Source organism: Monomorium pharaonis, chromosome 1, assembly GCF_013373865.1.
Source record: "Monomorium pharaonis isolate MP-MQ-018 chromosome 1, ASM1337386v2, whole genome shotgun sequence".
In the NCBI taxonomy this organism is placed as follows: domain Eukaryota; kingdom Metazoa; phylum Arthropoda; class Insecta; order Hymenoptera; family Formicidae; genus Monomorium; species Monomorium pharaonis.
In genome coordinates, this window is record NC_050467.1 from 18,188,119 (window position 1) to 18,206,070 (window position 17,952).

General features: G+C 38.6%; 1 protein-coding gene across 3 annotated transcripts in view; it reads right to left on the reverse strand.

The window, feature by feature from the left end:
• Window positions 1-511: 511 nt before the first annotated feature.
• Window positions 512-17,952, reverse strand: part of LOC105839431 — a 37,308-nt gene continuing 19,867 nt past the window's right edge. For all 3 annotated transcript variants that reach the window (XM_036292151.1, XM_036292148.1, XM_036292155.1), the window contains 4 exons: window positions 11,785-11,887; window positions 11,517-11,703; window positions 7,613-7,694; window positions 512-6,939 (listed from right to left, as the gene is read on the reverse strand). In XM_036292151.1, the coding sequence (XP_036148044.1) occupies window positions 6,793-6,939; window positions 7,613-7,694; window positions 11,517-11,703; window positions 11,785-11,887 (519 nt within the window). In that variant the 3' untranslated portion in view covers window positions 512-6,792. The remainder of the gene's footprint in view (window positions 6,940-7,612; window positions 7,695-11,516; window positions 11,704-11,784; window positions 11,888-17,952) is intronic.

The following is a 17,952-nucleotide window of genomic DNA, read 5'->3' on the forward strand; positions in this document are numbered from 1 at the left end:
AAGTTAATTTAGCTAGTGAAAAATTTGTAATCGAATTTTCTTCAGCAAAAGTGTTCGAAGTGAGATCTAGTTACAGAAACTCTTATACTGAGAATTTCCTTTGGCAAAAGTGTTCAAAGGAAAATGAACTTTAATAGTGCAAATGTATGTACGCATTGTAACAAATTTGTAAAAAGTGACAAAATACTGACATATAATTAATAGATGCGCGTGTATGTATGAGTGTATATCACAAACAATAAGATGGTGTTCCCAAGCTACAAACACGTCGAAAACAGGTCACGAACGGCCAAGTTGCGAAATAAATTATCGACCGCGCTCAGCAAAGTTTCTCAGCTAGGCGAACCGATCTTGAGAGACTTCGACGAAGAAATGGATGGCCACGTACGGCAGTCAATTTATTTTCACTCCTCACACACACACACACACACACATACACACGAAGTAAACACAATATGGAGTAACTCGAGGATACATTATCAGTGCATTAATAATATGCAATGCCTCAATCTTGCATCTTGTATAATTTATTACGGTATTATTGTACAGTGAGTGTTATTCGCTGTTCAAGTGCCAATTACTGTTCTATAAATTCTTAAAGTTATTTAAATATACATGCGAGGTCACAATTAAATAAATCTCTCAGGAAACAAGCTAGATTACCTTATCGTTAAAATGTCGTCAAAGATGTCATTTTGACGTTGAAATGACGACAAATAACGTTAGCTCACTGGGATGTCTATATTGTGACATAACAGAAATATATTATCCTTCTGTGAATTTCTGCCGCGAATTTTGTGACGAGCACGCTGGTACGTTATTATCTAATGCACTGGAAGATCCCTCCTCTTCCCCCAGGAAAATTAAAAACAGAAATCCTAACATGCAAATGTTAAAAATGTAAAAACTCTAAATGAGATACTTGAAACAAAACCCGTTGAAACCAATGGAATTGAAATTGTATAAACCTTTAATTACAGTGAGTAATTATAGAGAAAATACACCTAATTACGATGAATATTTTACGTGCTTATATTATATTAATTAAGTTAAATTTATAAATTTTACCGTACGTGCATGTAGTAACAATTAGTTTAGTACCATTCTCACAGTGTAGGCAATAAAAATATAATATTGAACCGTTCAGTAGTAAGACACATCATTGAACCGACGACTCTTAATATCTTACTCCCAAATATATCAAGTTCTTGGTTATTAAATTTTTTTTTTTTTAGAACGTACATTACGTGTCGCACAATTTGTTGAAAAACGATATTTATAGACACATGCCATATTCATAGACGGTACAGAAAATACGTTTAATGGAAATTCACACTTCATGAAACTCTTTGACCTCATTGAGATAAACCGTCGCGGTATCCTAGTTTTGCTTTATTGAATAAAATCGTGATGCTTCGCGCGATATATTCGCGATTCATTCTGGCGGTTTGTAGTTTAAAGCACGGAAACAACGTCGGCTGCTGGGGGGCCACTTTATCGAGTAAAGTCACTGCAGCAGCTTTTACAGAAATTACCCGTTGAATCGCGGCGATGGGCGTGTTCGACATAAGTAAAATGTACACAATGGATTCATCGTGGTATAGTTTCCTAACGCATTCGCGCCGCTTCATTGAATTAATCTTAGTCTACGAGCTTTTACCGTGATCGCAGGAATCGTGAAAAATGATCCTATTTATTTTGTTTAAGACGAGATCTATCAGACGGAGTGCTCCGAGTCCAGCTTCCGGACCGATATGTGCGAGAAAAGTTCTCATATTCTTGCCGTTTCACCGAAAATCATTGTCCTCGTTAGAATAAAAAAGCGAGAACTGCCAAAAATTTTTATAAACAAGTCTAATTGTTTTTTTTTTACTCATTGTAACGTAATGTGATACTTATTCTTAGATGCGAGAAAACGCGGGATGATCCTTTTACGAAGCTGACGTGAAAGTTAAGATAGTAAATAAAGCTATCGGGAGGAATTAGCATGCGAAAGTACAGGACGCGTATACGTGTAGATCGCATGAAAGGGTGGCACGGTGGCGAGGAAGCTGCCTCATATCCCGCACGTTTGCGGAATAAATTGCGCGATTTCTAATTAAGTACAGCTAAAGTGCCTATTAGAGTTGGCTCGTTAATCATCCCTCTACATTGAACGACATTTTTCCCCGTTCTCATTCGTACGATTGTTCAGAGAGCAGCTGTGTACACAAATCTCATTACATCAAAGAGTCTTTTTTTATGGAAGAGAGATTCTCTGTTCTTTTTCCGTACAATCAAATACACATTAGTATTATCATTACGATTTATCATAATTATTAACTCTGCATAGACGGATTATAAATTATGAACACGCACATATTTTGTAGATGCTATTACAAAATTAAACGATTAAATTAAGGCCGATTCTCTTTGAGAAAAATTGAATTCTAACGAGCTCATGAAAAAAATTTATTTAATTTTATTTTTCGACGGTAAATAACGTCTAATAGTGATGATGCGCAGCGGAGCTTTAACATTGCGAAACAAAGCCCGCATGTGTGACACATTCTCTGTAGCGGCGGTGAATATTTTATGAATATTATCCGATCGATCACAATCTACTCTATTGTAACAATTGCAGTATTGTGTGCCAATCGCTACTACTGATCGAACAATTAAACTACAAATAGCAATTGTACAGATAGTATTGTTTTTCAAAAAAGAAATATGAGCACGTTCATGCGATCTTTATTTTTGCTTGCCTTCAAAACCATCTCTAAGATTCAATTTTTTTACGTACACTGATAAAAAAAAATGTAATTTGACTAAATTGTCCAACTTGATTAAACCTCTTCAGTTCAAATATTCATCCATTTAACTTAAATATGTAAAATATTTGAACTCCAATTTTAAATATTTATATATTTCATTGAAACGCATAAACACTTGAATTGAAGGAATTTAATCAAGTTGAAAAGCTTGAGTCAAATTAACAAGTTTTTTTTCTCGGTGTACTGACTCACTGAGAGATATCCCGAGTCGCCGTATTTAACCGTCGAGACTTACGCGCGAGGGATACATTTGCTTGAAATATTCTTAAATCGTTGTAGTCGCTGCCATTTGTCAATTACGTGCCGCGAGGGAGAAGGGGAGAGCTGATAGCTTCATTCTCCCGGGCAGGGGATTACCGTTCTCGGCGCTTCTTTGTGACTCGTCCAGCGGGGGATGGGGGACGTTGTCCGCGGCGGGAAAGACGAAACGCGACCAATTTTCGTGGTGCGCGACGACCGGGACGAGTCGTCCGCGTATCTCATTGCAGCGTAAGCGGACGACCTAATTTCGTAACAATGCAACCCCCGCCAGCCGAGCGCGAGCGCGTGCAAACGAGACGCAAACAAACACACAGGGACAGGGCAGAGAAAATGGAAATGGGAGAGGCGGACCGTTTTATCGCTACCGAGCTGCGGCAGCAGCAGCCGAGCGCCGTTGGGGTTCCGCAATTTAGAGGGGCACCGGTTTATGAGCGCCGACGACGGTTATTTATACTTACGCGCTAAACGCAAAAGGGACGGAGGGGGGGGGGAAGTACTCGCTCGCGCGTATTTTTGCTTCGCGTCGAATGGTAACCACGCCTCGCCGATTTGTCCATCGGAATTAATGCATTAGACTTCTGTAATTTCTGTAATTACCGCGCGGAAGAGGACGACGACCGACTTTCCAGGGAAGCCGCGAAAGTTTACGAGCTCGTGAGACGATAACGAAGTACCAAAAGACGCAATTTTAATTTACAAAATTACTCCCGGGGGAATATGCTCGCCGGGGACATAAAGCACCCAAGTGAAATACCGTCTCCAAGAGGAGAATATACATGCATTTATGTGTTTGTCTGGAGAAAGGTCCACGGAAGGCTTAATTCGCGCTTGACGACAAAACGAGAGAGAGAAAGGGAGGGATGTAAATAGGGAAAACCCTCCCCCGCTCAGAGAGCGGTTTTACGCGCTCGCGTGAGTCGAAATTCATGCGGCGCAGGAACTGATATTTCCCAGAAAATGAATCACCCTTATACAAACGAACCGACACACCGCGGTAACAGCGGCACAATAGTGAGACAATAGCAAAAGCGCGGGTGGTTGCTGGCGGTGGGTAGCTAGCGAGAGGGACTGGATGACGGAGCATGGAGGGGGCGGGAGGGGTGGGGAGGGACAAAAGAGGGGAGGAGAATAGCGGATAGGGATGCGAGCACTCGGGAGATGCACAAGGTGGAAGGTGGGAGACTTCGTGGGTCGTTTCCCCCTCCGCTCCGTGCATGGAGCGTGTACAGGTGGCGAGGAGAGAACGAAGGTGACGGGGGAGGACGGGATGGAGGGATGAAACTGCGCTCTCCAGACGGAAGCTGGATGAAGGTGCGCCTTTCCGTGTACAAACCGCGTCGAGCCGTACCGCCAAATATCATCCCCCTTCTCTCTCTCTCTCTCTCTCTCTCTCTTTCCCTCCTCTTCCTTCCCCCTTCACCGCGTCCCGCGCAAATTAAATAACCTACATCCATTAAAGGCGTTGCCGTTACTCTTCCGGGTTCGTACCCGGTTGCCGAGCACTTAATGTCTAATTAACGTATTACGCAAATCGCTTAGATAAGAGCGAGCAAGTATCGCACGGATCGATAATTTATGATTCGCGCGCGAAAATCTCCCTCACCGCTCGCGGCGTTCTATTCTCGCGTCTTAAGTTGAAAATCGCAGATTTCGTTCGGCGGAAAGAGGATTAATCGCTTTTGCAGATAATCCAAATCAAATTTACTGTCTGACGAATTTTAAATGAACCTGATGCGCCGCTGGGATCGTTTTTGTCGTTGATTCTCACGAAGATATTTTCGACAATCGACCTCATCTTTAAAGATGTAAACCGCATCTTCATGGCAAGATAATAATTATAATGCACTTACGACGCTTGAGCTAAAAAAAGATCTCTAACCCGAATGCATAATTTCTCGAGACGTTCTCAATTCTTAGTTGTGTGTATTTAAATTATCACTTATTTTGAGGTGTAAATATACAAGCAAGGAGAGCTTACTAAAATCAATACTTTGCGTCACTTTGCATCTGCACTTATACATGTACGTTGAATTTTTAAACAGTGTAATTAACAAAATATAATTTATCTTCACAATAGCTTACTTAATAGCATCAAAGTAATTAAATAACGATCGAACAAATTAATAAACATCGTTAATCCGTAACATATGTTAACTTTTTTTTAATATTTAAAATTATAAAACACGGATTTTTTACAAACAGTTTTATCGTACAAACGATTGCTGCAAACCATTTTATACGCGTTTTTACGTCATTTAGCTGCCGTCATTAAAAATGCATCTCACCACAAACATTACAGCGTGTTTATTCGTAATTACGCTGCCTTAAAATGCGCCATGAGCATTAATTGCGACAACTAATTACCAAGAATATTAAAAAGTCAAAAGTTATCAAGGATTAGAATAAAATTATTTCTGATATTCTGCTGGTTCAAAATCCAAGCCAAAAGAATGACACGTCCCCGCTTCACTTATTCGTAACAAAATCTTCTCTGTTAAATACTGATGTTTTATAGATTAATGTAACTTTGATACCAGCTTAAATTATACGACGGCTGAAAAGTAAAGGCTTTTATTAGCCGTTAAATTCCCACGTCTAAATTTTCAGTAAATAACTAATGTAGCGTTTTAAAAAAACATTCTGGTATATTTTACTTAGCTCTAAAATTTCCAAACTTCCAAGCTGTCTTTTTATACAAGGGTTCTACAATGTCAAGGGATTCAAATTACATGAATTTCCTTTAGATAAAGATAAGAAAAGCAAAGTAACAATGTAACCAGATTTCAACGACACGGTGACTGATGATGAGAAACGTTTTCTTTCACGGGCGCCGCGCGCGTTATCACACATATGCACCTACACATACATATATTCAAATGACCGCGTTCCTTGGTGTTCATGAAATTTAAAACCTATCGATCCGCATACAGCAACTAGATTCTCACGAGATTGCTCCTTTGAGGTCTGGTCAATCGCGGCGGCACTCATAGTCCTGGTTTATCAAGCTGCCCTTCACTCTCTTGCAAGGCTTTCATGAAATTTAATAGGTTATCCGATATACTCCTTGCTTTTCTCGCGTCAAGTCGGTAAGAAACAAAAGACGCCAACGCTAACATATTTTTTTCTCCTCCCACTCTCGTACAATTTTTCACTGCCTTTCCTCTCCGCGCATTTTAATTACGCAACGTAGTTATATACTAGCATCGAAAAATACTTCCAATTATGAAGAAATTACAATTACTCTTTTCCTCTTTCCTTCTAATATATTCTACTCGTTAACTAGGTGAACGACGTATTTTGAAGGATATGACGTATAAATATACTCTTGATTAAAATTTTTGTCAGGATCGACAAATCAGATCACGGCTAATTTTATGTAATTACATTCCGTACGTTATAGAACTTGAATTACGTGACTTCGAAAATAAGCGGTCCGCATGCTGGATATTAATCTGCATTCGAGGAATGATATTATGCGCATCTCGCGCACGATCATCCTCCGAAGAAGAACCGTATAGGGCTGTTTATGTATTACGCCCGGCTACGCCATCCCCTGTGGAAACGATACTCCCTATCTCTCGACGTTGCGTCGCCGGTATCTAATAGCCTCCACTCCTTATTCGTTTCGTATAATAAAAGGCGGCATTTTGCAGAGAGACGGAGAGTCACCTCCCCCGCTTTTGCGCTCGCTCGAAGGCGAAACGCTTTACGAGAAAATTCAATAGATAGCCGGTCGATGGAGGATGTTGTAGAGATTGTTCCGCTGCGCGTGATCTATGGGGGCACCGTGGCCCGGTCTACCCCATAACCTTTTCCAAGTATCGTAGTGCCTGCGACAACTCTCCTGTTCGAACCGCCGTTCCTCCTGAAACGAGATCCAATGATTTGTAACCTTAGAGAGATCAGGCTGAAAGAAAAGATGATACTTTATGCAAACCTAGTTGAATAGTTGCGAAATGCAACCAAACCAAGCGTCTCGCTTTACAAAAAATAGGAAATAAAAAAATAGATTTTAATTTGGGATTACAATTTAGGTATAAAAATTTAGGTATAAAATAAGCAATTTTAAATATTATGCATAAAGAATTAATAGAAAATATTTATAGAACTTCAGAAACGTTATTTTCATGAAAGCACTTCCTTTGTTTTAGCTTTGATCCTTCTGCGATAATTATGTTAATCTAATTATTCCATATTAATCTAAATCAATCTTTGCCGCATTTTTATATATACCTATCGAATGATATAAAATATTAGAATTATTGATAAGACAAAAGTGATCGGATATTAAAAGCAGAGAAATTTCAAATAGATTTAAATTTAGTTTGATCTGCCTCTAAACTTAGCCAGTCTCCTTATAGACCGCCTCACCATCCGCGGCGGCATCGGAGTACGCGCAGAGTACGCGCAATCAATTATGATTCAATATAACAAGGCGGCGCAACGAGATTGCCGAGATATCGATACAATTATAATCCCGCTTCGAATTACCGTTCGACATCGCCGCAATCGTCATCGATCACAATGACGGCACTTACCATCGCCCTGTCCCGCTTACGTCGTATTTGCTCGGCGAGATCCGCGATGTATTCCCGATTGCCGACGCCGAGCGCGCGAAGCCTATAAAAGAAAGGGAGAGAAACACCCGTCACACTCAGCTTTCATATCCTTTCTTTGATGGGCGCTAGGCGCCCCCGCGGAAATGACGGGGGCACGTGCGCGAGAGGCGTGGATTACAGGAAATAACGGTTCGAGGGGAGTAGCGCTATCTAGGGGTCGAGCTACGTTGGTTTCCTTGAGCGCACTATTTAATATCGTCGCACCCAAAACGACAGATGGAATACGAATGAGACCGACGGAAGTGGATCCCCGCGTGCAAGAGAGAGAGAAGTGCGACGGATTTGATTGAAAATGAAATATTCGATTTGGTTGAACGGGGATATGAAGTACCATTGTAGCGAACGGGGAAAGGGTACGCGATGTTCAGCGAGTTCGGCAGAATCATTTTAAAATAATAAACACACAGATTGTTATCGATAGATAATAGCAAACCACCAACACGAGATAATTATAACAAAATATTTATAATTATTACCAAAATTTTGTTTGCTATTATTATTATATTTGTTTACAGCGCGATCAAATATTCCAAACAATATCATTACTAAATGCATTTGACAAGGATTGTTTTCCAGTGTACAGTTACTAAAAAAAAAACAAGATGTTGCTAATCGTTACCAAATGCATGTTGAGTGAATTAACGCCAATTAAATACTCGGTTAATGTAATAAAAAATAATTTTACTTTCCTAAACATTTATTAAGTATTGCCAAAAACTTTAATGATTACATTACTATGTTTGGAAGAAAAGAAAGATTCTTAAATATTAATATCAGAAATACCGTACACAAACTATTGTTTTTTATATTTTTACTAGTCAGTTTGTGTAATTTATTCATCTTTTTTTAAAAAGAGTTCGTCTACTTCTGTGCTAGACTCGTATATTTTACATGGATAATCCAAAAATACCACTCAAATAGCCCTAAGTGATAGTCCACGTCTGCACTGTCGCGAACCGTAAATATCACAGGTAATCTATCTTTGATTCGTTTCTACTTGGCTCCAAATTGAATCAACTGGCACGAAAAAAAGCTTTCCGTTTGAACGGCTGCAGTCGATATTTTCACGACGCTTTGAATAGTCTTTAACGACTTCGCGCTCATAACTCGCGCGGATACCTCGCATAGCACGCTCGGGGGAAACGAAGGGCACGCGCGCGGAACCAATCGAACGCAATATCGATCCTCTCGTGTGTCGTCAAATTAAATACTTGCGCGCGCGGTACCGAGGTATGTACCTTCGCGATTTCACCGTCGCGGGAAAAAAAAGGAGAGAGGATAAATAAAATAAAAGCGCGATACAAAGCGCGCCCCTTTTTTTTTCCAAGCGAATAACGCCCCCCTGGGTTACGCCGCCGCGTTTTTTCTCCGGGTTATCACCGCACGGTGACAGATAATCGAGGGTGATTAATTACTACGAGCGCCGCAGCGTTTGAATGTCGGCCAACTGTGTATGTGTGTGTGTGTGTGTGCGTTACAAACAACGACGCGCGCGCACCTCCGGTAACGCAACTTTCTCTCATACGCTATTCCATTAAACGTTATCAAAGTGTCTCGTTACATGTCAGGTCGGTGCTGCTTCTGCACGCGTCGACGGCGCGCGGGCGCTACAACCGTTTACATGCAGATTTATCGAACGATAAATCAGCATTATCCTATCGGACGCAATGCCAGAGAGAGAGAGGAAGAGTTATATTAATTACTCAATCAACTGAATAGAGAACCTTGGACGTTAAAAATGTCTGTAGGGCAATCGTATTAGCAGCTGTACTTCTCTTTCTCACCTCGATATATCGTATATCCCAATTAAAAATATTATATTACAGTTGCACTATAGTGCGTATACAAAGTTCTATTCGCAACTTGCATTGGATTCATTCTCCAGTTGCACGATATATGTATATTTAGTTTTCAGCTAAAATAACATAGAAATGTTCTCTCTCTCTGTATCTTTCTTGTTATATAAATACGTGTGTTTCGGATAATTCTATTCTTTCTATTCTATTCGAAAATACAAGACCGTCAGGCATTCAAAGATAATGTATTATGTATCGCAGATTCAGATTTTTCAGTAATTCCACAAGGCCAGAAAGAGAGAGAGAGAGAGAGAGAGAAAGAGAGGAGAGAGAGAGAAAGAGAATAAAAAGTTCAGGTTTTGGATTTTCCTAGAGAAATTTTAAAACAAGAATATATTTGCCTGAAAGGTCGCTATATAATGATATATATTTATGCAGGAGAAAGCTTACGTAAAATCCTTCCGATCGAGCATTTCCTAGAGAGAGAGTCGACTCTCCTTCCAAGAAGTAAATTTCGTAGAAAAATATTCTCTTACGATGGCACACGACGGAGAAATTATGCTGATGAATATTTGGAACAACGTTAGCGCAGAAGGGAGGAAAATGTGGGTGAGATTGAGCAGGAACAGGTGAAATGGTCGAGGTCGAGTGCATCCGGGTCAATTGGTTGATTACCTGTAATGTAGTTACATCCCCCGAGTGTCGTATCGCCACTAACCAATTCTCCGATTACCGTCGTGTCTTGTCGTGTTTGTCATACTTATGAGGCGCCGGATGAAAAATTAATTGCAAATGCACGGACGACATTATACGACCGAGAATTGACATTTATTACGCGACAAAATGCGAACGTGCGATGTCACGCCCGCGTCGTTCTACTCGTCTCGTTTTTCATGTTACGTTTTATACCAAGGCGCCCTTGGAGACTTGCACGTCAGATTGTTAAAATTAAAAAAAGGAAACACGTCGAGGATTAAAAAAGAAGAAAGAATGAAAAACGAAGGAAGTACTAAAGAGAATGTTCTACATAAGGTTTTGAAAAATGTGAAATGGAAAAAAAGCCGTCCAATATTATTTTACAATATTATAAGTCGTCGGGATTTTATATTAAATTTGTTTTAAACTGTCTATACAAACATTGTACAATATAATTTGGTAATAATAATTAAGCGTATAAGTTACTAAACTTTAATAAAATAATTGCAATTAAATAATTAGTTAACATCATTAAATATATAGTTGTATTTAGTAATCATTTGATTATTATTATATTACTAGATATTAATATAATTACAACATGATTACTAGATATTAATATAATGTAACTAAATATCAGTAAATATTTAGTTACATCTATTAACTAAACATTTAATTGAAATTATGTCGCCAAAGCTTCATTATTATTACTAAACTCTTTCTTTAGTGTATCATTGATCATTTAGGCTGCTTAATATATACCGATATATTATATATTTAAAATGATATTTGATTTAAATATATTTAATTGCAGTTCTAATATTCTAACATAATTTTCTATCAAGAAATTTTGAAATGTCACATGCACTTTCGACTGAATATGTGATCAATAAAATTTCCATCAAGCAAATTGCAGGCCAACAATAAGGGCATTTAATATCAATTACGGTAATGAGTAAATATACGTGATTACAGCCAGTATTTATACCGAACGTACTGTTTATTGATTGTCCCTATCACCTCAACATCTGTCACCTTCAACATTTGTATTATAGTTTGCAACGTGACACGACGGATGCGATTCGACAGCGTGTTATGTAACACGATACTCTCGAGTGCATTAATATAAAAGTACAAGAAGATCGACCCAACGTTCAATTGATCCAACGAATTCTATTGAAAACGACTGTGTAAAGCAGAATGAAAAATATTAAGGTCTGGAGCTCTGCTTCGCATGTTTAGAGACACGGAAGGACGGACTGTTTTGCATCCATTGAGCGACGAATCGATCATTTTGCAGGCAAACAAGCCAATATGCAACCCGCACTTACGATTCTATCGTGTATCCCGGACGAGTGGCGTCCGTGGCGAGATAGCGCCTGGTCTGCGGATGCGACTGATGGCGCCTGCTGGTTAACAAAGGTACCAATTCGACACCGCCCGTAAGCTCGTACACCTGAACCTCCTCTTTGTAGAGATTCCTCGGATCCTGCACCGGTTGTGTTTCCGAAGCGATACCTATTGAGGCAAAAGACCGACACGGAGACGAGATTCAAGTTCCGGTAGCAGCGACAAGCAGCAGCAACCTCTGCTATTTACCTGGCGTCGCCCTGTCATCGCAGAATTTATTCACGTCCACAACAGCCGGAGGGTCCGTGTTCCTCTTGTATAGTCTGTCGATTGTCGAGTTGCTCGTCCAACCCTGAAGCAAGTCGAAGCTTTTAACCAGTTAACGTTCCTCCTTTTTCTTTATTGTTATACGCGTTTAATTTGGTTTGCCAATTTAGTACTTTGTACTTTGAACAAACGTATTTATCTTTGAGCACTCATTTAAATAAATTTTCTACTTCGTTAATTTTATTTAATTAATAATATCTTGTACAATTGTGTCTTATAAAAGTCTCGTGATATACATCTCAACACAAAAGATAAAAAAAGAGTATTGATACATAATTTTTATACATAACGCTCTAATATATTTTTATAAAATGAAAAATTTTCTGATAAAATGTTTCTTTTAATTTTTTAGATTAAAAAAATTTTTTCTTTCTCAAAAAAAAAAAAAAGATTAATATATACATATAATAATTAATATTTCGTGTACATATATTATAAAATAAAAACTCTTAAAATCCCCTCAAAAATGCAATGCAACGTATGTCAGTTAAATCACGGGGGAGAACGGACGCATCAGCGTCAAACAAATCCGCCGTCTGATAATCAGTAGTACATCCGCGGTTTGAACCGACCCGAATCAAGTCGCGCGTTCATTCATCAACGTCGGTCTCGTTAAGCCGTCCGGCTTGTTATAAGGAGTGAAAAAACGACGCTATTAATCCGCCCGTCATAAATCCATATCCGTAGACAAGTACACGTCGGCGACGAGACGGAAGGGAGAGGTTCGTCGCGCGCGCGTCGTCGGGATGAAGCGGGCCGGGCGCCGCCGCGAGCTTAGAGATTATACATCCGATCGGTATAAGCATATTATGAAGGAGCCTGCGCGCGTAATAAGAGCGTAACTTAGCTCCGAAGTGGAATGCGCTAATAAATTTCCGTCGAAACTTTCCGGTCGCGCTTACGAGGGCGCCCGGAGGATCGTTCAATTAGCCCCCGGTAACGCGCGGCGGAGTTATGCGCGTTGCGCGCACGTTCTAGAGAGGCGGCGTGGTTAATTAAAAATTAAAAGCCGCACGCTCCTCTCTCCGAGGAGACATTCGAGGACGTCAGAAACCCGTGGCAGCCCGGGAAGAATTCCATTACCTGGCCAAACGGGTTATCACCGGGCGCGACTAATCCGCACCCGTCCCCTCCCTTCCTCGCCGGGCGAGGAGACGGATTTATACTCGCGAAAACGAATGAATTACCATACGGCCGATTGCGTTTAATTGATAACGCCGCGCTTTCGCATCGAGCGGTGCCACGATTGTTACGCCCTGCGAGATAAATCCACCGTTGCGAAAGTCGTTCGCAAACCATCGATCGCTTCCCGTCGCGCAAATAGCACGGCTCTTTGTATCCGGTGTGCGGGATCATTACTGTAAAACTTATAACGATTTCTACAAATCACGAAGTCGGAACGGGATCGAGTAACTTTTTAGGGAAAGCTTACTGAATGTGTGTACCTAGTTGCAAATACTTTATCAATATTTTTATTTAACATAAGCAACGTTGTTAATAAAAACGTAAAATGAGCAATAACTGAGTAATAAAAATAAAAATTTAATTGTTTTATTTTGTTTTGTTTGCGTATCAACAACGATTAAAAATCAAATACAGCTGCGTAATGTTAACCTTTTATTTAAAATTGATGATAAAGTTGGACAATTTTATATTGCATTTTTGTATTTTTTATAAAAGTAGGTTTATTATAAAATGTTTCGTATTTATGACATATTCGAAATTATTATAAAAATTAAATTGATACTTTCATAAAATCTAGTTTTCTGGATCACATCATCACGAATTTTATTATAATAAATGATACAAAGACTGATAATAAAAAACTTAATAGTCAATATGAATAAAAATGTGTTAATTGCAAAAATTAATTCAAGCCAGTTTAATTTCGACATCCTTACTTTTTCATTACTATTATTTATTAATTATTCAATATCCTTTTTTAATCTTTATTAATTTTGTTGCAATTATTTTTATTTTTGCTATTTTTAAATATTTTAATTCATAAATTTGAAATTTTCAAAGACAACGTACAACAATTTAAGTAAAAAACTGATATTAAATTAATTCATTATTAGTGAACATTTTGTAGTAATAGATGCCTTAAATATCAAGCTTCAATCTCCAACGTTTTATCTGCGTACAAATCAGTACCAAATAAGAAATATAAAATAATTTGAGCGGTACGTATTCGGCAACTCTTCCCTAAGTATACGCACATCACATATGCAATTGACAAATCCGCGTCTCGAATTCAACCCTGCCCCTACCCTCTTCTCTCAAAGAGACTCGAAATTACACGTGTATATCAGTTTCGAATCGCGAATGTCATCGCGCGTGTACTTCCCTACTTGGGCCAACTTGTTCAATCTTGTTGCACGGGCGAAATACACGATTCTCATTTCCGTCTCCGCGCGCCAAGACAGTTAATTGAGCGCACGCGAGCGCGCGTAATCGTAAATTTAATATCACAAACGATATTAGTCGCCCCCCCCCCTCCCCGTGAAACGGAGAAAACGAAATTATGGAAATTGCACGCGCGAAATCGAACGCCAATCTCCTTCACGGACTTATATTTAACTGGAAATGTCAGTGTCCAAAACTGACGTATGTAATTCCGAAAGCGTCTATCTGCAACGCTGTTTATTACTAAATTACACGGGAAAATCGAGATCGCCGCTGTGCATCAGCGATTAGAATTGCCATTGAAATTCCGTTTCTGTTCCCGATGCGCGTGCGCGCGCGCGCTCAACTGTATAATTGAAAGATAGGTCGTGACCTTTCTACGGTACCGTTTATCGGAAAAACGCAGTACGATAAAGTGATTTCCCGAGAATTTCACCTGCGAAAAACGCCCGGTCGAGCTCCGCAGTCAGATTAGCCGCATTCGTCATGCGGTATACAAATAAATACGTGACTTCTCTCCCCATCGGCCAGTTTATTGCATTTACCGGCCACATTCGCAAGAAAAAAAAAGCAAAAGGGAGAAAGAGAGAGAGAGAGAGAGATTTTGTGAACCACGATTCGGCGCGAAGTGCGAGCGCAATTTAATTTCTTAGCAAAAACGGTCCCCTCTTACCCTCCCCCCTCTTCATTTTACGTATCTCCTTCCGCAGTATCTCTTTACGTGGTAAATTACAGCGCGCGGGTGGAAAAAAAAAGGACCGGCCGCGATTTACTTGCGCACCACCTCGGGATTAATTGCGCAGCAATTCACCGCGTGAGAGAGTAGATAACCACCCCGTTTTTAATGAGGGCGCGTATCGAACAACAGATATCGCGCCTCGCTCTCTCACATAAATTTGTATCGCGAAACTCGCGCTCATGTGCCCGTTCATTTCGCTTTCCCTTTCCCTACAACGGTCGCTCCCACTTCAACCATCGGGGAGACACTTCTTCTCACCCGCGACTGATAATTTCATTCCTGATAATGTAAAAAAACAATGTCAATAATCTTCCTACCGGGCAAAATAATTTACCGGCGCATACGTGACCCGACGGTGGAAACAGATCACGACCGTGCGAGGGAAATAATTGAAAAGTTTCGTGCAACACCGCGCTAAATTCTTGATTAACTGTGCACATCTCTTTCGTAATCAGGAAAGAAACTGCATATATGTCGCACAATTATACAAGTTTCAAAACAAACGTGTATTTAATGCACACGTGTAACGGCATAATTACCGAGAGTTGAAATAATGTTTTCTTAAAAACGACATGGTGTAACAATATGGATAATGAGAGAACCACGATTAAAAATGCAGAGGTGACCTGCAAACAAATTAACTTGCAAGGTTTTTTGCAAAATAAATAAAGTTTTATCTCTCAGTTAATTGAACTTTCACAGAGATAAAAATTTTTTACCGGGTCACAGATATTTACGAGATATATTTTCTTTTCAAATAGAAAATACCGCAAAAAAACAAGTCCAATTTTGAGGGGATAGAAACTTTTTTTTCTCATTTTTCAAACTGCCGTCTTTGTATTTAAGTGTACATATTACCAAAACTGCATTGCGACAGCACAAATGCACATATTAATATTAATATTAATATATATGTAATATCTCCGTGCTGAAAGCTGTGACAAGCAATTAGGACTCGTCGCCGCGTAATGTTTAGCGTAACAGAAAGTTTTTGCAGACTATCTTATATCGTCTTTGTAAAAAAAAAAAAAAATGTATCAAAATAGACTTATCTCTCTCCCGCAGCGAACCCTTCAATTACCGCGACGTCTATAGTTTGCGACCCCTCGGGGCCAATGTTCGTCAATCTAACAGGGTTACTCTTGCGCGGAGCGGTAGAAAGTTTTGATGCAAAGTTGCCAGTACAGGCTGACGCGGGATACTCCCATTCGCCGTGACAATGTAATTTCGTTATCGTTTCAATTGGTTTCTCAGCAGGAGGTTGTTGTTTAAACGTGCAATTACGTAGGAATCAATTCTCGAAAGTGCAGCGAGGCCACACACCATCCCTTTTCTCTCTCTCTCTCTCTCTCTCTTCTCTACCTCGACAAGATTTTATTGAGAGTGAAAATGTTTTTGTACCGTCGTTGTTAAACAGTGACGTATTGCATTACCGGTTTCCACTTCTGTAATATCTATTTTTAAATAGTACCTATATTTGCGTAGAAAAACATCTACTTGTTGTAATATTAAATATTGCGTTTTATATCTCTGACGGTCATAAAATTTTACCGATGTAAAAGTATAATAATAATAAGTACAATAGTTCGTTTTTCGGAAATAAATGATTTTATCGACAAAAGGTTTCAACACGAGTGATATTCAAATTAACTTAAATTAACAATTTTCGAGGCGTTGCCTTGGCGTCACGAGCACATTCGGCATGTAGTGCGGCAGTGTGCGCTAATTGTACTGCATTATACGCCGCTAACTGTGCCGCAATATATTACGCACTGTCAACACTGAAACATGTATCTTCGTTGCGCTGCATTACCGCGCGTATTCGGGATGAGATTTTCGTGTCTTATTGATCCGCCAATTAAGAAACGCAAGAAGATTTCGCGTAATTAATCAAAATTAGATAATTAATAAAAATAACGATGGCAATCGAATTCTCCAGCACGGCACGTTTAGGGGGATGCTAGGGTGACCGTCAAACTTAATTGGAGTCGATAATGTAGAATTATTGTGCACATTATTAATAATATTTTTTATGTATTTCTTTTCTTTTTCAGTATAAAGTCCAGTTTACAGATTGATAGTAACACGTATACTTTAATTTTGAAGAATTTTTTAATGTATAAAAAAATAATACATATAAAATGGTAAGTTACAAACATGTTTTTTTATATATTTCTTTATAGATTAAAAAATTCTTTTTCAGAATTAAAGTATACGTATTACTACAATGAGAAAAAAAAGATTAATTTAACTAAATTTTCTAACTTGATTAAACTTCTTCAGTTCAAGTATTTATGCATTTAACTTAAATACACAAAATACTTGAACTTTAATTTAACTATTTATATATTTGACCAAAATACATGAATAGTTGAATTAAAGAAATTTAATTAAGTTGAAAAGTTTAGTCAAATTAACAACTTTTTTTCCTCAGTATATCAGTCTGCAAATTAAATTTTATATTAAAAATAAAAAAATATTCAAATTTATAGAAGAGATACATACAAAATCTTATTACAAAAGTTACTGCTTAATTAGCAAAACAGAATGTCTTTAGCATCCCCTTAAATACCTTATTTCTGTAAAAAATATGATAGAACGAAAGACATAGTTTCTAGCATCCTTATAAAAATGTAAAACTGAACTGTATTAAATTGATCAGTAATTAATACTTATTTTAAGTATTAAAAGTTGTTAGTATTTTTAATACTCAAAATAAGTAATTTACTAGTCAATTTAAATCGACACTATATTTTTATAAGGATAGTGTCCCAGATATCGCACTAAAAAAAATTTCCAACGGATTTACCAATTAAACAATGTATCCGATTGTTAATTTTGTTGAAACTCTAGATATCCGATCATAATTATCAAATAAAAGATGGACATAGCCAAACCGATTTCTTATCGCAAGATATATAACTTTCGTTAGATATATCCGTTTG